This window comes from Miniopterus natalensis, chromosome 3 (assembly GCF_054644295.1).
Source record: "Miniopterus natalensis isolate mMinNat1 chromosome 3, mMinNat1.hap1, whole genome shotgun sequence".
Classification (NCBI taxonomy): Eukaryota; Metazoa; Chordata; class Mammalia; order Chiroptera; family Miniopteridae; genus Miniopterus; species Miniopterus natalensis.
Window position 1 is genome coordinate 35,244,308 of NC_142083.1, and position 21,471 is coordinate 35,265,778.

Below are 21,471 nucleotides of genomic sequence, written 5' to 3' on the forward strand. Positions count from 1 at the left end.
TGCACTTCTGTTGGGGACATTGTGTTTGCTAAATCCTCAGTGCCATTTGATCAACGGTAAATGAATCAGATTGGCCCGAACCTGGTCCATGATCTCTTCATTTGTGGGATTAGTACATTTGGGAACATCTGCCTTCAGGAGGCCAAAGGTGAAGAAAAGTCTTAGGGAACTTTGAGGCTCATTGGGGGAGCATCTTGTGGGTATAATATCAGAAAACAGGAAAAACAAGTTGGACGACTTACTGGTCTGAAAATGGACGTAGGTTGTAAAACTGGAGGTGGTACTTTGAGATCAAGGTACTCCTCCCTCTGATGTCTGTTCTTTCTCCACGATAATTACCGAGCAGGAAAAGCCCTTCTGTTTCCCTTTTGAGGGTGGTGTTTCTACACTGGGACCTGAACAAAGGCACCTGGTGACTGAAGCACCTATTCATAGTAATTTTGTGTTAAAAGCTGCTTTTACAACATTAGTCTAAAAGGCAAATAAATGTCTTCAAAATGGATTCACCTCCAATCTCATTAGGGTGTGGTGAGGAGTCCTGGCAATGAGAATGAGTCCTTTTGTTACAGGAACTGGTCACTACCCAGACAAGATGGGCACCTCAAGCCATATTTAAGTGACTGGGATGGCAGGATGTGTGAGAAAGAGTTGGCCTTTGGAGCCAGGTGGACCAGGGTTCACTTCCCCTCTCTACCATGGCCTTCTGTGTGACCTTGAGCAAATTAATTTAATCTTAGAGGCTCGATTTCCTCATCTGAAAGTGGAGATAACTGGATCTCCCCAGGCAGTGGTGAGGAATTAACAGGCCATAAATACGCAACAGGTGGACTCTCCTCTTGTTCTTAGAGGCAGGTGACTTCTGTCAGATCGCTACCTGAGTTGGGTGCAGGTGGAGCCTGGCTCCTTTTCCCTCGAGTGACTTGGGAGGGAAGACGGGAGGAGAAACATGGGGAGTGACTGTCGTCGCTCCTTTCTGCTTGTACTAATTCTTCGTGACATACGAAGTTGTTTGGGGGTAGAGAAGGTTTTCTTCGAAGGGTCCTAAAAGGCCCTACCTTTGTGTCCCATCCGTGACTCGGGTCAGGTGCGAGGCTGCGCCGAGGCAGGAGCCTTCCCAGCAGGGTTGCATGCATCTGCCCGGCCCCAGGTGAAGGGCACAGTGCTCACGGGGTGTGCAGGAGGCCTGAGGAGAGCCCCACTCTTTGCTCTCCTTTTGGCACCTCACGGGGATTTAGGATATTTTCATGAACTGTCCAAGGAGTGAAAAGAATTTCATTCTTTTCTGGATTGAAATATGAATCTTAGTAAAACTTCTCCTGTGTCTCACCCTAAATTAATTATTCATATTCCTTAAACGAGGTCAGTGTAAGTGCCTCTCCTTTTTGAATTTTGTCTCAAGGGTAAGTCTGAGTCATTTTTTGGCTGCTTAGGTGTATTTTTCCTCAGCATGTCTATCTTTCCTTCTGCTCTCTTATCTTCCCCTTTTACAGTCTGTGTGTGGGGTGTGGGTGCCACTAGGACCGGGAACTCGTCCAGCAGATCCCAGATAAGGGAAGCTGGTGGGGCCCTGCTGTGTGGATTCCTGCTGCCCTCAGCTTTCCTCCCCCTCGCCTGGGTCTCCTCCCCACTGGAAGGCCCTAGAGTGAGGGGCACTGGATCAGCCTCCCAGGCTCCTCTGTGCTTCAGAGCAACAATTGCAGCATTTGGTTTCTGGAATGATTGGCTCTCAAACTTTTCTTTACCCTCGGTACTTACTAGAAGACATACCTTCCTTAACTTGTGTTTTTACTTCTGCCCCCAATTTCTCAGAGCTTGTGCTCAAGATACTTGAGGGAAACTGATCACCATTGGCTGTTTAGAATGAAGTGTAGTTTTTCTCAGGTTCTAAATCTTTAAACAGATTCCATTTATTTCAGTTATTAAAGTGGTGGTGGTGGTGGTGGTGGTGGTAGTGTCTGTGTGTGTGTTTAAAGAACTTAACTACATCACCGAGTCTTGTGGGTGGGCTGAGGATCCTGTCAATAATAATAGTGAAGCTCAGAAATTGTTTTTGTCCTAATAGGAAACAGGTTGAGGACTCCCTGTATAAATTACTAGTATCTGGTCACTCCGCACAGGGACTTCCTCCTTCCTTCTCTGTTCCTTTCAAAGAAGCAGGTTTATACTCACTTTGCATTGGTACTATGAGAAAAAGTAATATTTTAGCTTTTTCAGAAAAAGTGAAGCATAAAAAGGAAAAAAATGATCTTCCTACTTATTTTACAAATATATTTTGCCTCTAGACTCTTAAGCTCCTTTTAAGGACAAAGTGTGCTTCTAATTCTTCTATAAGTCTGTGTGGGGATTTTTAAAAATTAAATTTATTGGGGTGAGCCCTGGGCAGGTAGCTCAGTTGGTTAGAGCATCATCCTGATACGCCAGGGTTGTGGGTTCAGTCCCCAGTCAGGGCACATTCAGGAATCAACCAGTGAATGCATAAATACGTGGAACAACAAATCAGTGTTTCTTTCTCTATCTCTTCCTCTCTCTCTAAAAATGTGAACCTGTCACAAATGTGCATGGCATCCTTTTGCAGAGACCATGCTAATAATGAATTTTCTTTGTATTGTTCCAATTTTAGTATATGTTCTGCCAAAACAAACAGTACCTTGGAATTTTTTGTGCATATGTATAAAAAAGGTTTAAGTAACCAAAGACCTGCTGGAGGGTGAAGTCAGTGGACAAGTTAGTCCAGTCCTGCTGACTCTAAGAGCTAAAGGTCAGCTCAGAGCCGCTCTTTTAATAAGATGTTTGGGTATACCAAATGTAGAGCAGCAGTAAGTGAGATAACCTCTATGCAGCAAACTGTGGATTCCTCGTTTGTGCCAGGTACCGTGCTGGGCTTTGGAGACCCAAAGAGAAAGTAGGAGACTGCCCAGGGAGATGTGGTGAATTTTAGCAGAGGCTTTCCAGTGAGCCCTATATTTAAATCCCACTTTCCATTTGCTAGGTACAGTTCTTTGGGAAAGTTGTCTAGCTCTCTGAGCCATGGCTTCCTCATTTCTGAAAAGGGAATTATAGTATTTACCTCTAAGGTTGTGCTTACTAAATGATGTATCAGTTCAGTATTTGGCACAGCATAAGCAGGCAGACAGTGGTGGTGGCTTTTAGAACAGTCCGCTGCCTCCTGAAGTTAGAGATATGGGAGCCAGCCATTACATTGTGTGTAAACAACTGTCCCACAGTGCGTAAGTGCTGTGGCGGGTGGGAGGTTTGTGTGCCCAGGTGCTTGAGGAGATAGGAGGACAGATAGGTGCCTCGCCCAGCCAGAACACATGTGGAAGGCCTCCAGGAGGCAGTGGCACTACTACTCCTTGGTAGTGAGCCAAGACTTGAAGCCCAATTAAGGATTAGCTGGCGAAGAAAGGAGGAAGGACATTCCATTCCAAGCAGCAAGAAGTCTCTACAAGGACACCCAGGCACCTTTTTGTCAGGTTTTGGTTTCTGGCTTGTCAGAGTCAGTAGGAAATCTACAAGCTCCCGTGAGCCTCTGCTACAGCTGTGAAGGGGAAAGAACCCAGAGAAGTGTTAAATGGGTTTTACAGGAAAGGAAGTCTTGGGAGACATCTGTAATACTGTCAACAATAAAACAAAACAAAAAAAGAAAGAAAAGGAAGTCTTTTTAAACTTTGAAGTCTCCAGAATAAGAACAGGACTTTGGCTGGAAGAGCATTTGCCTGTGAAGCTTGGAGATGGCGTCAAGTCCTAAGGAATTCATCTGGGGAGCCAAGAATGGTTCCCACCCATCCCCCCTGTGGTGGGATCTAAGCACACTCCCTGGCAACCCACCCACTGGTTTCCCAGTTGCTGCCAAACTCCACTTTCAGGAGGAAATGATTCCATTCTTTCCTGACTCACGGGAATATTAAACAATCAAAAAGAGGGGTGGGTAAATAAATATTTCAGAATGTGATATTGCAGCGATAGGGAAAGAACAACAGGTCATGTTGTAACGCTGTGCTTAATGGGAAACAAGATATCAGGAGTGTGTGTTGCAAGGAAATACACTGTATTGATACTGAACCTAATTGCAAGGATGCATAATAGAATATAATGAAAAGTCTGCTGTCATATTCAGATACTTATAAAATTCTTTGTTTAGATTTAATGGCTTTAATTCTAAAACCCAGCATCTTCTGAATTTTTACTCTGTTCATAAAGGCACTGGGCTAAATGTGATACCTTGTCATGCCATGTAATTGTCGAAACAACTTTATGAAGTAAGTAGCTCCCCCATTTCTTGCGATAAGCAGACTGAGGCTTTCTAGAACTTGTAGTTGGCACACCTGGAGTAAGCCCAGGTAATCCGATGCCCTTGTTCTCATCGCCATGCTAAAGTGGTCCCACTATACCTAATTTTGAAAAGTTGCTCTTTTTCTCAGAAATAATTTATGGAGTTTTAAAATTTTATTTGTTGATTGATTTGAGAGAGAGAGAGAAAGAGAAATGCATCGATTTGTTCCACATATTTATGCATTCATTGGTTGATTCTTGTATGTGCCCTGACCAGGGATCAAAACCCGCAACGGCGTATCAGGATGACACTAACCAACTGATCTACATGGCCAGGGCCTATGGAGTTATTTTTAATGTTTTTCCCATGCTTTATTTTATTCCTTTACTTTGAAAGAACTCAAAATTTAGCAGTTACTTTTAGGCAATTGCAGAGTAATGTGTAAAGATTATTAGGTGAAATTTAGAGTGTTAGCTCTACTGCATGAATTCTAACAATGTTGGGAATCTAATTGGCTGTGCTTATTATATTTAAATTTTTCTCCCAGCCCGGCCAGGCGTGGCTCAGAGGTTGAGTGTCGACCTAGGATCCAGGTGATCAGGGTTCGATATCCGGTCAGGGCACATGCCCAGGTTGTGGGCTAGGCAGCCGATCAGTGACTCTCTCATCATTGATGTTTCTATCTCACTCTCTCCCTCTCCTTTCCTCTCTCTGAAATCAATAAAGATATATTTTAAAAAATAAAAAATAAATTTTTCTCCCAAAGGTTCTGTGGGAAACCTTTCATGTTAACAAAGCATAATCCCTAATATGTATTCCTTTTTATGAAAAATTCACTTACAGGAGAGCAGAGAGGGACGGCAACAGTGGTGTTGTAACTGTACAGTACAGGCTATTAATTACGGTGCCATTGAGAATGTACATTAAGGGAGAATACACAGATCTCATTACAGAACTAGCAGAAATCAGTTTGAGCTTTGTAATTTCTTCCATGGTTTTGATGATGGGTGTTTAGGGTGAATGGGTTATAAGAACCAATGTCCTTTGTCCTAGCTAAGAGGTGTTCCTAGTATGGTCCTCACACAGCAGCATAAACATTACCTTGAACTTGTTAGAAATGAAAATTCTCACCCTAACACAGACCTGGCCTAGATAAAATGAGATTAGTCTTCCTAATATGGGTCAGAAGCAAGTCCTCCTAATCACACCAGGATGAGAACCAGGTAATTGGGATTTTTCTTTCTCCTTTGTAATTCCTTCTGGATTGTTAAACTAACAATAGCACCATTTATGTGTTTGGAAAAATACTAATTTGACTGTTACCACTAATAATAACAAGGCAGCCATTACAAGTTAATAGTATTTAATGAGCCCAATAAATATTAGATAATTTTATATATTTTTTTTCGTCCATTTCTTGCTCCTTTAAATTATAGGCTAAATAATACCTGTGTCTCTTGGGCCTGTTTCTCTAGGTTAAAAATGTTTCTGCGGGCACACAAGACATGCCCCCTCCCCCTTCGGACTATGTGGAGAGAGTGTACAGTCCCGTGGCCTACTCTTCCAATGGTAAAGTGAATGACAAGCGGTTGTATCCAGAGTCATCCTATAAATCAACACCGTAAGTAGCACCTTCTTCTGATAGAGTGAGCCTAAAATATGAATATTTGCAAGTTTATAAATCAGTTTCTGTTTTGTGCTATTTGCCTTAAAAAAAATCCAACAGTTTGCATAAAGGCTGGAGACTGATCTTTGCATTGTGGGTGGATGCCTAGGGTTACTTGGAAGATAAGAAGGGTGGGACTGTGAAGTGGGGTTCTCTTCTAACTAAAAATGCTTTTCTCGTGATGATTTAATAGATAAAGGGAAGGTTAGGTTCTTTCACTCTAAGAGTGTGGTTCTCTGTCCTGCTTCTGGTTTTGAGTGTAAGTGTGGGTGAAAGGACATTACTGATTGATAGCATAACTAAGTGCATTTCTCAGTCTCTCCTTTGCCTATAATTATTTAGATCTCATTTAGAGCATTGAATAAGCACAGAGAATCAGGAGCTTTGGCTAGAAATCAATAACAATTTACTCAAGGGTCTTAGAGTTTGCAAACTGGGTATATCTAGGCAAAAACCTAGAAGTGTTCCAAAGAAGAAAGAAAAGTTAGGAGTTCTTACAGTAGCCCTGGCCAGGTAAGTCAGTTGGTTAGAGCATGGTCCAGATATGCCAAGGTTGCAGGTTCGATCCTCGGTCAGGGCAGGTACAGGTATCAACCAATGATGCATAAATAAGTGGAACAACAAATCAGTGTTTCTCTCTCCCTCATTCTCTCTAAATATCAATAAATAAAAATAAAAATTAAAAAAGTTTGTTAAAGTCACATCCTTGAGAATAATCAGTCCTTCGTTCTTAGCCCTCAGCTGGGCCAGGACAATTATCAGTGAGATGTCAGGTAGTCTGGATGGATGCCAGGAGGTCTGGAGGATGGGCACCAGGAGGCTGGTCATGTCCTGAGTCCTTTAGGAGGTAGTCAGGGGGTTACCTGCAAATTTGATGTATGTCTGGGCATTATCTAGGTATTGGTTCACGACTGGAAAGTTCAAAAGTTTAAGTTCCCAGGCAAGCTAAGATAAGAAAAAGAATAATTTCTTCATGCTTCAACCTTCATAATGTTAAATAATGTAGCAGCTTGGTTAAAGTGACTCCATTTTATATTTTCCCTGTCTTCACTCTTTCCTCAGTAGAAAGGGGAGATTGCTCATTGATCAACCCTGCCCACATACATTTTAAACTGTAAGGCTTTGTCTGAATTTAGGAATTCTGGGCTCTCCTTTGCTGTGCTAGAGCCTCCATATTGCTGGTAAAACCTGTAGGTTTTGTTTTACATATAGTGTGGAAAACCTCAAAGTGAGTTTCTGAGCTAGAGTAGGTGCCATTATGGTTTTTTAAATGGTATCCCCCTGTGGTTTTAGTTTACCCTAATACCTAATTCTAATTCAATCTAATGACTAGTGAGAGAAGGATGCTGGAGGTATTAAGGACTTGTATATAATTTTTGCTAAGCGTGATAAGCTGGGCTGCTATATAGAATTCTAGAACTCCAAATCCCTCTGTAGACCAAAGGGAAACCTTCCGTTTAGCTAGTTTGATTGTTCTTAGTCAAAGGTATATCTGCTGGAAACTTTTTTGTGATTTCAAGTTTTATCCCCAGCCCCACACCCTCATTTAGTGGGCTGAGGTATGCAGAGATCCACTCTGAGCGTACAATTTGGGTGCCTGGAGCCCCATAAGGTGACACCAGCAGCTGAGTTAACTGTGGAAGCAGTTTCAAGACAGTAGATGTATTATTGCCCTGGAATGGAATTTAGAAACAGACTGGCAGTCTGCTTTACCCTCCATATATTTTGCTTTGGTCTGCAGAATTGGCTGTGCTGTCCACTCCAGTTGTGAATGAGCGGGAGGAAGAGCATTTTCTCTGTTCTTCTCTTTGGATTTTAATAAAAACTAAAGCACTGAGGCCATTATGGGCAAAGGTACAAAGTAGGGATGTAATCCTTATGAAAGTTTTAGGCTATGATTTGTAGGACTTTCACACATGCAAAATAAATATCTGTAATGCATGTGACCAGCTGTGCCTCTAAATTAATTGTAAGGCCTGCATGGTTACATAGAGTCCCACATGCTGTCCCTTTTCATGAAAATGTAAATACTTTCAAATTCATTTAGAACAATTTAAAAATCTTATTCTTGAGTAAGCCAATACACGCATAATGTAACATTTAAAAGGGACAAAATAGCCCTCTAGTTCCTCTCCCTAGAGGCAACTAGTATTGCCAGTTTCTTTTATATCCTTCCAGAGGTTATTTTTAAATAAAATATGCTGACCAAATATGAATATTGGGGGTTTTTTCTTTAAAAAAAATACTAGCATATTAAATGCCTTGTTAGCAATATAGCTTGAAGATTGTTCATATTGGTATACAAAGAGTTTACTGATCTATTTCATAGCTGCATAATATTCCATCAATAATTAATTTTATTCTGTTTTTCCCCAATGTTTTGTAATTACAAACAGGGAATAAACTTACACATTTGTCACTTTGCACATATGTGAATGTATCTGGAGGAGAAATGCTAAAAGCAGAACTGCTGGGCTAAAGGAAATTGTATATTTCATTTTGGTAGATGTAATCAAACTATACTCCATAATGGTTGTACCAGTTTATACTCCCAACCTACATCTGAGAACTCTTTTGAAGGTCTGGAAAATGCAAATGTGATGATTAATTTTTGAACCCAGAGGAAGGGAAGGATGGAAATGGTGCTAAGGGATACGAATGTGACAGTGTCCCCCACAGCACCTGATGTGTGGTAGTGATGGAAGGAACTTGCCATCTCTGGGGAGTAATAGAAATTGTTGAATATTGACTGTGGCAGAGTGCTGAGTGCTATCTATGGAGGATTCAGAGTGCATCTGCTGTGGACATGGGGATGCACATTAACCATAGCCTGGTTTTCCTCAGGCTTTCTTGAAGGTGCTAGTAACCCACGAGCACCTCTCCTCCTTGCTAATGTAGTAGACAGAGCAGGAATTAGAATGGGAACGCTGTGCCTGAGGTCCATGTTAAGGATAAGGTACCTCAATACTAAGATTTTTCCCCCCAAAAGCATAACAGACTTTCAGTAAAGAGCACTGATCTTGAATATAGAGCCTGATGAATTTTCACATATGTGAACACTGAAATAACCACACTGCACCAGGAGAGACCTTTGCAGCATTCCCAGAGGTTCTCTGTACCCTTTGTCATCAGCACCCTTGCCACCCCATTTTGATGCCTATCACCATATATTAGTTTAGCTTGTTATTGGAGTTCTTATTAAATGGAATCATAGACATAATCTCATGTCTGGCTCCTCTTCATCATAATGTCCTGTACCTTAGAATTTCAGGGCAGTTAGAATTAATCCTGGATTAGGTGGCAGCAGAATTTAGCTGAAAATGGTTGCTTCTTCCCCTTTCTAAGTGAATTTGGGAGAGCCCTGTTAGGTATGCTCCCTACTATACTGTCTACACCCAGGGTGAGTTAACCTGAATAAATCAAGGGAATTGAGTGTTGACACTACAGAGAACTTTCAAGGCAGGATGACCCCCTAGGGTGACAAATGAGACAGACCATTGTTCGGTGGTAGCAAATAGGTTGCTGGAGTAATATGTTAGGACTTTTGTGCAAGCCTTAGGAATTCACTGACTCGCAGAAAGCCCAGGGATGGCTTGTGTCAGGCATGGCGTGATCCAGGGACTCAGAAGATATCAGGGCTCTTGTTGCTACATTGTTTTTATTTTCAGTGCAGCTTCCACTGTAACAGGATGGGCCATCCACATTCCCTACGCTGTATTGATCTTCAGGCCCAGGGTCAGAAAATGAAATTTCCTTTCCCAAAGCTTGCATATCAGTCTGTTCTGATTGGCCCTTTTGGGTCATCATCATCCCCAGGGTCAGGAAGATGCATTCTCTGACTAGCAAGGCTTAGTTCTCTCCACAATACTGATGGCAGTTCTAAATACCGTGCTTATAATGGGCAGCATTCTGACAGTGAAGACACTAGTGTTGATCAAGCATTGTTTCTCCTTCATTGATACTGGGTGTCATCAGAAAACAGGATTCTTGTGACTGTGTTTTTAATTCAGTAATTACCTTGCACGCCATATACACAGTACTGGGCCAGCCGCCCCGGGAATACTAAGCCCGTGCTCTCCTGGAGGTTGCGGACTAGCAGGTGCAGAAGCAAGTACACAATAACTATATTGAGAGCCTGGGCAAGATAAGAGCCAAAAAGGCCTGTGAGGGCGTGTGTGAGAGAATAAAACAAGTGAATGAAAAAGAAACGATCCAAAAGCTACAAAAGGGGGAACTTCCAGACCTGGGAGACTGAGTTGGATACTGAGGAAGATACACAGCTGGTTACCTGTTCTGGGTTATGTGGATTTTGACCTAATAGGACTTGTATCTAAAAGTAGGTTCAAAGATTATTGAGAGTACACATATCCCCTAGCTCTTACATTTGTATATATACTTTTATTGCTAAACATCTTGTTTTTAGCTTTTTTGCTATATTAAGTATGCTACTGTTTAGTATTTTAAAGGGTGTGGGAAGAGGGGAGGTAGAAAAGTTCCAAGGTAAAGATTTATAATATCAATAGCTAATAAAAAATTATGGGAGGAAGGGTGATTTAATGTTTTCTTTTTTCTAATTTCTCTTGCACTTTAGCTTCCTTTCCTTCTGGCCCCCAGTCCTTCATATAAACCCAATGCACGCTAAAGGTTTTGTTTGTGACCTCAAAGCAAGAAGCATGCATAGTACCTGATAATTTTGGCAGTGTGTCTAGGAACTTGTTGAATTATTAACTTATGGAGAAAGTCACATTTTCCCTCCTTTAGAAGTAACATTGACATAGCACACAAAGCCATGTTAACCTGAATAAGTTTAGAAATAAATAAATACCTAGCACCACCCCCAACTACATACACACATACACACACACACAACTTTAGACTTTGACAACAGTTAAAATCAGGCAGTTCTGGATCACCTAGAAAAGAGAGTAAACCTCATAGATAAAGCTCAAGATTACAGTTGTGGTAAGTTGAAAGAAATAAGAAACAAAAATCTTCAGATATCTTTAATGGTTGATTTAAATAGCAAGGCTGATGCTGGGAAGTTTCAGGTGCTTTCTTTGCCTTCCTTTCCCTTCTCTTGCCCTTCTCCAGCTCTGCTACAAGGCAAAGGGAAACTTTGCATTTCTGTTACTCAGAAGTGGTGTACAGTTGCCACAGCTCTTGGTATTTTATTCCGTGTTCGGCTTCAGTTTTAAGCTTGTGGCAGAAACGTTATATGCAATGAAAAATCTGATGCAATATTGAATAATTGCATCAGAAAAATAAATGGAATGGTAACCCTTCTGTTCGTTCCGTGGGGCTTCGTGATTAACATAGCAATTTTAAAAAGATCTTAATGAGCTTTTTCATCTATTACAATATAAAGCTCTTTAGTTTATTAGTTTAAATTTTTAGTGCTTTTAGTTTTCTGAGGTATCTTGAAAAGAGAATTGATATATAGGAGTCTAAAATTAATATGACAAAGACCTGTCTCTGGGAGTCAGCTTCCAAAGGTAGCTATGTGTGTGCATTCCTCTTCTCCACTCAACATTCCATGGAACTCGAAGAACCTGCAGAAAAGAATCGCGACCATTATTTTCCTGACAGCCTTTTGTGGAGTATGTCCCCTGTGCGGGTCAGGTAAACGCACTGTCCAGGTCAGTGTGAAATAAATGAAATTTTAGATCCATTTGACTTAGAAGGTTTACAGATGGGCTCCTCTTATATAGGAACCCTATAGCTACTCGTGTGTTTGAGAATCTGAGCCGGTGCTACGTTGAACGCAGGACACTAGGGGTCTGCTCAGTGTTGAGCGTATGAACGGCTTGGATGAATGCACCTACCTGTAGATCTCCTAGTTGCTGTTGCTGCTCTTTGTGCTTGTGGTATACTGGCAAAGGCTTGTAGTGTACCCAGTGACCACTGAAAAATGATTCCTGTTTTATCAGGGTGCCTGAAGTGGTGCAGGAGCTTCCAGTGACTTCCCCTGTGGATGACTTCAGGCAGCCTCATTATAGCAACGACGGAAACTTTGAGACACCCTCAAAAAGGGCTCCCACAAAGAGAAGGGGAGGAAAGTCAAAGAAAGCAGAGCAAGACCACTATGAGACAGACTACACGACTGGTGGCGAGTCCTGCGATGAGCTGGAGGAGGACTGGATCAGGTACTGAGTCTCCTCTTTTGCTAGAACTGCCTGCACCTCTGATGTTAGCATTTGGGAGCTGTTGTACCCTAAACTGGGGTGGATGGTATAATTCCACTCTTTGCCAACCAGAACTGGAGGCAGGTTTTTTATGTTTTTTTCTTAGTACATGTTTGTAATAAAGATGGGCGTGGAGGGGATGTTTTTAGCTATAACCGTGTCTTACAAACACTTTCAGTGTCCCCCACAAAATGGTTGGTGAACTTCACCATGAGTCACCCAAGAAAGGCCTTTCAAAATAAATAAAATTCAAGTGTAGAGGAACTTTATTTTACTGATTATAAATTTCCCAGACTGGTGCCAAGGCTCTGCTTCGGCATTTACTGTTAAGCTTTCACGACGAGATTCTTTTAAAAGTTCATTCAAAGGACTTTGGAAAACAGTTCTGTAAACAGTTGTTAACAATTTAGTGCCCTGGCCAAGGCTGAGGCTAAGTTCCTTTGTGTGTGTGAGTGGTTTTGTTACAGTCCCTCAGCACCAGCTATATTCGTGTTTGATGTGTAGCCTTTTTATGCCCAAGTATTCTTTTTTTTTTTTAATATATCTTTATTGATTTCAGAGAGAGGACAGGAGAGGGAGAGAGAGAGATAGAAACACCAATGATGAGAGAGTCATTGATCGAGCCCGCAACCCGGGCATGTGCCCTGACCGGGAATCGAACCCCGATCGCCTGGATCCCAGGTCGACGCTCAACCGCTGAGCCACGCCCGGCTGGGCATGCCCAAGTATTCTGAGGAGAGGGACACACATCAGAAACATTTGTGGTGGGAATGATGATTAATGAAAACATTGCTCTCAAGGTGTGGGGATGCGTGGGGCGTGTGTAGTTTGAAATCCCTCTGCACTGCTGCTTCTCAGACTTCGTTTCCCCTCTCTCCTTAAGGGTTTTTGGCCTAGTTCAGCCGTCTATCTGTGAACTATTTGCCCAACTTACATCGTGGAAGATTTAAATGACAACTTTTTGAAGTCCTGAATTCTTGTTTCCCTTTTGAGCAAATCCTTTCATTTCTCCTCTCTGTAAAATGAAGGTATTAGACTGACTTAGATCTAAAATGTGAAGTTCCTTAGTTCTGTGAAACAACTCAGTGTTTCCTCACTGGGTTATGGATGAATCGCCTTACCTTCATATGTAAAGAACAGCTGGTATGTTGAGAGAAGTCTACTTTTATAATCAAAGGACTTAAGCTATTTCCACTAGGAAAAACAAGACCAAGATAAAAAACAAACAGAAAAACCCAAACAGTGTGAAAACTACAGATGGTAGCAGAAAACAGCCAGCTGCCGTCGGCTGCGCTGCTGCAGTGATGGCGACGTATTTTGTGGTCCAGAATTCCAGCTTTAAGACACTAAACATAAGTTTTATTATCATAAACTTTATTTCCAAAAATTATGTAGACATAGTTTTTTTAAAAAAAACAGGATGAGGGCCCTGGCCGGTTGGCTCAGTGGTTAGAGCGTCGGCCCTCGGGCTGAGGGGCTCTGAGTTTGGTTCTGGCCAAGGGCACGTATCTCGGTTGCAGGCTCGCTCCCCAGCCCACGTTGGGATGCACATGGGAGGCAACCAGTCGATGTGTCTCTCTCACATCGATCTCTCTCTCTATCTGAACAGCAGTGGAAAAAATATCCTTGGGTGAGGGTTAAAGGAAGAAAAACAAACAAAGCCATTGTGAATGATGTATAAAGTATAATCCTTCCTGAGAGAATTATTTACAGCCCACCATCGTCCCCCCATAAGCTACAAAAAGAAAAGAATATCCTTTTCCACGTCCCAGCAGCTTTACTATCTTTGAGGAGGAAACGACGGATTTTATGTATGCTAAGGATACAGAGTCATTTTTTCACTCAATTTTTAGGGAATATCCACCTATCACTTCAGATCAACAAAGACAACTCTATAAGAGAAGTTTTGACATGGACCTGCAGGAATACAAGCGCTTACAAGCAGAGCTTGATGAGATCAATAGAGAACTCTCTCGTCTGGATAAAGAATTGGACGACTATAGAGAAGAAAGTGAAGAGTACATGGTAAGGTCAAACCTGATAATCGTATGTTACATATACTTTTTCTCTGATCTGTGGGGATCAGAGTGTCCTTTATACTGATGTCGATACAGAATGTGCTAGAAATTATCATACTGTGATTTCATTGAAGAATAATTGAAATTGAGTCTTGGATGAAAACCTTTCCAAATTGAAGAGTGTACTAATACTAATGTAGTTAAGAATTACAAAGCAATAGTCTACATACATATGTCCCTTCCTATTTAAAAGAAAATATATTACTTTTTCTGTTTATACACCTAATTCATTCTCTCTGTTAAAAATTCAAACAGTACAGAATTGCATGAATTCCTTAAATTCTACCTCCTGGTTATCACCAAAGTATGAGTTGTTAAAATAGTCCCTCCATGTGGAAGTGAACCTAGACACACACAGTCTTTGATAAGGAATCATATGTTTTACCTATAAGTTTCCTGTGTTTTTACTCAAAAATAGTTTATGGTTTGTCTCCTTGATCACCTGGCTGAAATAGTATTTGTCCATATAAAGTTCCTCTTTCCTTCTTAATCCCCCTTTCCATGCTATACTCTTTGGAAGGAAGTCACGATGCATCGATCACACTTAAGGAATGGGGAATTATGCTCCAGGTCTCTGAAGGCATTGTATTTACACAAATTATTGGAATTATTCTGCATGGGAAATGTTTCACTTCTTCCATTTTTAAATTTATTTAGTCAGTCACTTATATCAGTATGGACTCATGCATATTTTATTTATATTTTGACTTACAATACTATACTTACTTTGAATACTATATTTTGTTGCTCGAATTGTTATACTGTGACCATTGGGAACTCTTTCAGTTACTTCCTTTTTCTGTTTGATGTACCCCCATTATTGGGGGAGTTCTTTTTAAATGCTTCATGGCACTTCTTACATCCCGCTTTTTTACTTTACAATTGCATATGGTTATCCTTTCCTATCAATAATAATGATCTACTTATTGAAAAATATTTTTAAAATATTTTTAAATTTTTTTATTGTGATTTATTTTTTTATTATTTATTATATTGATTTTTAGAGAGAGAAGGGGGTAGAGAGACAGACACATTAATTTGTTGTTCCACTTATTTATGCATTTATTGGTTGCTCCCTATATGTGCCGTGACTGGAGATTGAACCCGCAACCTTGACATATCAGTACAATAACTAACTGAGCTACCTGGCTAGGGCTGAAAAAATATTTTTATGTGTTAAAAAATAGCTACGCAATTTTCTGTTCTATGATTTTACCATAATTTACTTAAGAATCATCCTCTGTGAGTAGACATTCATGTCTACCCCTTGCCCTACTCCCCCCTACACACACACACATATACCACACCCCAGAAGTACCAGTAATACGCTGGTGAACTTCTCCACATTTGCATACTTGTCTGCTTATCTAGCCAGAGCAAATTCCAGAATATGAAATTGCTGAGTCACAAGTTATGCACATTAAAATTTTTGTTTCAAAACTGCCCTCCAGAAAGATATCAACTAGATTCCCGCTACTGATGTTCTACAGGGCTCATTTGACCCACATTTCACTAATACTTAGTGCCTGAAAAATTACTGCCTTGTGTCTTAGATATTAGTACTTAAATTTTTTTTATCGGAACCTCATACTCGTTTTATTAAATACCCTTTGCCATTTTTAATTGGGGTGATCTGCTTATATAGTTTGATTTAAGTATTGTTTTCTTTTATGGCTTTAGTATGGTGTTATGGTGTTGTCATAAACCTTTATCAATTCAGTGAACAATTATCGATCATTAATTTGCCCTTGATGTAGAAGTGCTCAAGGTAGAAAGATAAATAAAATCCTGTGTCACCCCTCAAAGAGTTCATATCCTAAGAGAGAAATGGACATTTAAACAACTGAGACAGTGTGACTAATGCCATATTCACATTATGTTAGATAGTATTGTAAATAATTGCTCAGAGAAAGCATAAGGCCTGCTAAAGGCTGAAGAGTGTAGGAGAGGCTTCATTGAGAGGTAACCATTATAGATTCTCCAGACAAATGTGGGAGGGGGTGCCTTAGTTCAGCCATAGGGGAAACATGATAGAAACCTGGAAGCATTACCATGCTTAATTTTTAAAAAACACACGTTTTTATTGATATTTAGAGAGAGAGGAAGGGAGAGCGATGGTGAGAGAGAAACATCATCGATTGGCTGCCTCCTATGGGCCCCTACTGGGGACTGAGCTCACAACCCCAGCATGTGCCCTGACCGGGAACAGAACCGTGACTTCCTGGTCAACACTCAACCACTGAGCCATGCTGGCTTGGCAACATGCTTAATTTTTAAAAGGAATTGCAAATGATGGGTACTAAGACTGGATGGGTAGGAGACTAGATTAGTAGGGAGGTTAATGGGGAGCTCTGACCAGTTTTATAATAGAATATAACCTGATCAGAGCTGTGCTTTACAAGCGTCTTCTCGGGTGTCAGCATGGTGCGTGGACTGGCGTGGGGAAAGATGAGAGGCAGCAGGACAGTACCCGCCTGTGTGAACGGAACATGAGATCTGTGTCATCCATTTATCTTCACCGGATTCCTCAGTCTCCTGCTGACCATAGTAGTTTTAAGAGCTTTAAGGCTTCATTATTTTAATTTCCTGTATTTTTGGCAGTTTTAGTTTCAGAATATAGCATCAGTAATGTTATTTTTGAAAGAGGAAAGATGCCTATTGAACATATTCCCTTGTGTTTCTCATTAATAGGCTGCTGCTGATGAATACAATAGACTGAAGCAAGTAAAAGGGGTAAGTATCCTGGATTGTAACATTCTTTGAGGAATAATTTTTCTATCACGTGTTTTTCCTTTAACCTTTAGAGTGACTGTGAATACCTCGTCATGCATGCGCTGATTATAGTCAGAAGGCCCAATAATTGCAAGATAAACTATAACTGAGAAGTTGGAAACTTTTTTTGTTTTGTTTTTTTTTAAATATATCTTTATTGATTTCAGAGAGAGGAAATGAGAGGGAGAGACAGAGATAGAAACATCAATGATGAGAGAGTCATTGATCGAGCCTGCAACCCGGGCATGTGCCCTGACCAGGAATCGAACCCCGATCACCTGGATCCTGGGTCGATGCTCAACCGCTGAGCCACGCCCGTCTGCACAGAAGTTGGAAACTTAATTTCAGTTGTTTGCTGCTACCACCAATTCTGATTTTTAAAAACTTTTTTAAAGTTTGAAGTATACATACAGAAAAGTACACAGATCATAAATGTACAGCTTGGTACGTTTTCACAAAGCAACCACATACCTTTGTACCTGGCACCTAGATCAAGAAATACATTTCCAAGTCCGGCCGGGCATGGCTCAGCAGTTGAGCATCGACCTAGGATCCAGGAGATCGCAGTTCGATTCTCGGTCATGGCACATGCCCGGGTTGCGGGCTTGATCCCTGGTCGGGGTGTGCAGGAGGCAGCCGATCAGTGACTCTCTCATCATTGATGCTTCTCTCTCTCCCTTTCCCTTCCTCTCTCTGAAATCAGTAAAGATATATTTTTAAAAAAAGAAAGAAATACATTTCCTAGTACCCCTGACAGTGCCCTCATGTACTACTCTCTTCCAATTTTTACATTCTCTCCAGAGGTAACCACCATTCTAACATCATAGATTAATTTTGCCTGTTTTGAACTTTATATAAATGGAACCATATATATGTGACTTCTTTCTCTTTTTAAAAGAAATTATTTATTGATTTGAGAGAGAGAAACATCGATTTGTTGTTCCATTTATTTATGCATTTATTGGTTGTTTCTTGTATGTGTCCTGACCAAGGGTAGAATCCATAACCCTAGCATATTGGGAGGATGCTCCAACCAGCTGAGATACCTGGCCAGGGCTGTGTGATTTCTTTTGCTCAGTACTGTGTGAGATTCATTCATGTTTTGGCATGTGGTTGTGGCTCATTTATTTTTACTTATTGTGTGAATAAAACACAACTTGTTCATTTATTCTCATTAATGTGCATTTGGACTGTTTCCAAGTTAGGGCTTTTACAACTAATGCAGCTTCAGACATTTTTGTAAATGTCTGTGCATGTGTGCGCACATTTGTTAGGTATATATTTAGGAGTGAAATTGCAGGGTCATTGGGTAAGTATATATCTAGCCTTGGGTGGGTACTGTCAAACAACTTTCCTGGTTTGTGTCAATTTATATTCCGACTGACCAGTGTAGATTCCTGTTGCTCTATATCCTTACCAACACTCACCATTATCAGTCTTTCTTGATTTCAAATGATTTTTTTGTTTTTAAAAGATTTTATATTAAATTTTCAAAAATTACAAAACATTATGGTTTTAAATGCAAGAGTTTAAAAGCATGTAGAGTGAATTTTCCTGTCTCATTCACCATTTATCCAGTTTCCTTTTCCCAAGTCAACTGATATCACCAGTTTGTTGTTTTACTGAATTTTTAGATGATGTATGTGTTAGCAAAAAGGCCAGTAAGTTTTTTTGGTCACTTTACAAATCATTAGAAATTAGTGTATCCTTTTGTAAAACTCAGGTTAGAAGATATGATGTTCAGCAAAGAGAATCAGCTGCCTGTCTGGTTTGAGATACTGCCAGGCGCCTTATGTATGTTATGTTGTTTCACACTCCCAACAATTCTGATGACTAATAGACCCCTTTTTTTGGTTGACCCCTGCCTTCCCAGCAGCTACACAGGACTCGTTTTCATTTTGTTAAACTTACCTGGTTCATTTTTTTTTTTCTCTTTTAGTCTGCAGATTACAAAAATAAGAGGAATTATTGCAAGCAGTTGAAGAGTAAGTTGTCGCACATCAAGAAGATGGTTGGAGATTATGACCGAGGGAAAACAGAAGGCAGATTCCAGATTGTTTGAGTGATGAGAAGTGTCTGACATCTCTGCAGTGTTGTCAGAATGCGAAATAACTTTGGGCTCTAACCAGAGAGGCCAAACCTTTTGTGATCATTACAAACTTTTGGTAGCTTTAATATCATTGGTATTGAAGCATTTTATAAATAGCTTTTGATGATCAACTGGGCCGAACACTCCAATTAAGGATTTTATGCTGTAAACATTGGTTCTTGCATTAAGAACTAACTGTTTGAGATTTTTAAACCTTTAAGGAAGGTCACTGAGTGGGCCAGTGGACCGTGCTATGAACTTTGAAGCCCTAGGCAGCCATGTCGTGGAACTTCAGTTCCCGTAGGTGATCTCATATATTCCTCCCAGAATCCTCCCTTCACATAACTGTTATTTATAATCATTCCTTTTCAGATAAGGAAACTGGGTCCCTGCAATGAAGTGAAACTGCTTGTTTCCTTAGCTTACAGTTTTGGTTAAGTCTGTTTTATGACTCCATTAATAAAGTCCCTGACCATTCATATTTTACCTACTATGGATATTACATTCTACCAACCTCCCTATTGATTTTTCTGTGTGTAAATGGTTTAAAGAGCTTTTTATTGTTTTATGTTATCTTGGTAATAAAGATCAAATGTAAAAATAACAAATTGTGAAGTTTAAAGGTTGTAAATATATATTTACTTTTTAAAAATCAAAATTTAAAACCACTGGTTAGAATTTTATTGTGTATTTTAAAACACTTTTTAATCTTTTATGGTTTACATGCCTTTTTTTTTTTAAACCAACTAGGCTTTTTAATTATATCAGAGTATCTGATTACATTTATAATTCAGATGTGACTTGAAATGTATCTTACAGGAATGTTCAAGTTCTGTACATATTTTATAAGGTATTAAACCAAGTATTTTCTTTCTATAATATACCTGTTTGATGTCATTAGTGCTGATAATTTTAAGGTTTGCAAAACTACACTCAGCAATTATATGTTATTGTTCTAAACTATTTTGGGTGCTGTGCTGGTTGTTTGTTTCCCAGTCCATTAGCTATGAGAAGGTCGATTTGTCTGAAAGTAGAATGCAGTACCACAAAACATCAAATATTTTACATCATGCCCTTAAATCTCAACAACCCTTTTTTGTTCAGATTTTTATTAGTGAAGTAAAATTAGCTGATATCACTGGGCATATTACTAGCCAAGGTGACTGTGATTATCCCCTCAGTTTAGATCTCTGTTGTGAAATGTTTTGAAGAATCTGTAAATTAATCATTAGTATGCAATTCAGACATTTAAGTATATCAACATACCTGCAGAGAATTTTTATTTTCTATTTTTTAATGTTGACGTTACTGATGGAATCCCCCTTCTCTCCCGCTGCCCCCCATTTGCTCACCTCCACCCTCCCCCACCTCCACCTTCCTTGGCTTTTACCAAATTAATTATCTGTGTCCATGAGGTGTGCATCTATGAGATTTTTATAGGAGTTTATTTGAGCCAAATGTTTTGACATGTCCAGAAGCAAGATCTCAAATGCTCCAAGAATTACAGTTTCTTTTGTATATTTGGAATTAAGGAAGATTACATGAAGGTGGGAGAAAGCAAGGTAGGGATTGTATTGTAAAAAAGATTACATGCTCCCTTGAGGGTGGTTATGCCTCAGAGGAGTCTGAAAAAGAAGAATATTCTGGCATTTCAAAGGTTAAACTGGAAGCACAAGAACAATGCACAGGGCTTGCTTAAGGCAAGATAAACCTTTTACTAAAGAAGTTATATGCCTGAGGTATGTGACTACACACCATAATCTGCCCAGTTAGGAATTTGATTAGCGTTGGACCTGTCAGATTTATTATAGTGCCCCTTTTTCATCCACAAGTATATAACTTTTTATATACAAGTCTGAATCATTTTCCAAAGATAAACTTAATTATTGATTTGATGCTCCAACCAAGTGAGCCACCCAGCCAGTTAATTATTGATTTGAGAGAGAGAGAGAAAAACACTGACTTGCTCCATCCATTCATGCATTCATTGGTTACTTCTTGTACGCACCCTGACCAGTGTCAAACCCACAACCTTGGCATATCAGGATGATGCTCTAACCAACGAAGCTACCTGGCCAGGGCCCAAAGTAAACTTTTAAACAATGTTTCCATTATAATTCTGAGTCATCTCTTCAAATTGAAGAAATTCTTAATTTTCCATGTGCTTCTGTTACTTAGGACTAAAGATAATCATCTATGCTTTTCATACCTTTTGGATTCACACCAAATGGTAAGGGTGCTCTTGAGCAACTTAACTGATTTTTATTTGTGCTAAGATTTTAATTCTTTCTTCTTGGAAGTCAATGCAATTAGTTTATGAAGGCAAGCTTCCTAGTGTTCTGACAAAACCTATTCAGCTGAATGTAGAAAATTAAGTTGCATAAGTTTGCATTGTAAAATTGGACATTAAA

At 40.0% G+C, this 21,471-nt stretch overlaps 1 protein-coding gene and 1 non-coding gene across 2 annotated transcripts in view; one reads left to right on the forward strand and one right to left on the reverse strand.

The window, feature by feature from the left end:
* OCLN (occludin) overlaps positions 1 to 20,375 on the forward strand; it is a 38,997-nt gene extending 18,622 nt beyond the window's left edge. Inside the window, exons 5-9 of the mRNA XM_087815068.1 lie at positions 5,749 to 5,894; positions 11,867 to 12,082; positions 13,975 to 14,146; positions 16,891 to 16,932; positions 18,911 to 20,375. Of these exons, the coding sequence (XP_087671194.1) occupies positions 5,749 to 5,894; positions 11,867 to 12,082; positions 13,975 to 14,146; positions 16,891 to 16,932; positions 18,911 to 19,033 (699 nt within the window). The 3' untranslated portion in view covers positions 19,034 to 20,375. The remainder of the gene's footprint in view (positions 1 to 5,748; positions 5,895 to 11,866; positions 12,083 to 13,974; positions 14,147 to 16,890; positions 16,933 to 18,910) is intronic.
* On the reverse strand, positions 2,531 to 2,642 carry LOC148093467 (U6 spliceosomal RNA). Its single transcript, XR_015714343.1, has one exon. It is a non-coding gene; the product is annotated as a U6 spliceosomal RNA (small nuclear RNA).
* Positions 20,376 to 21,471: the final 1,096 nt, after the last annotated feature.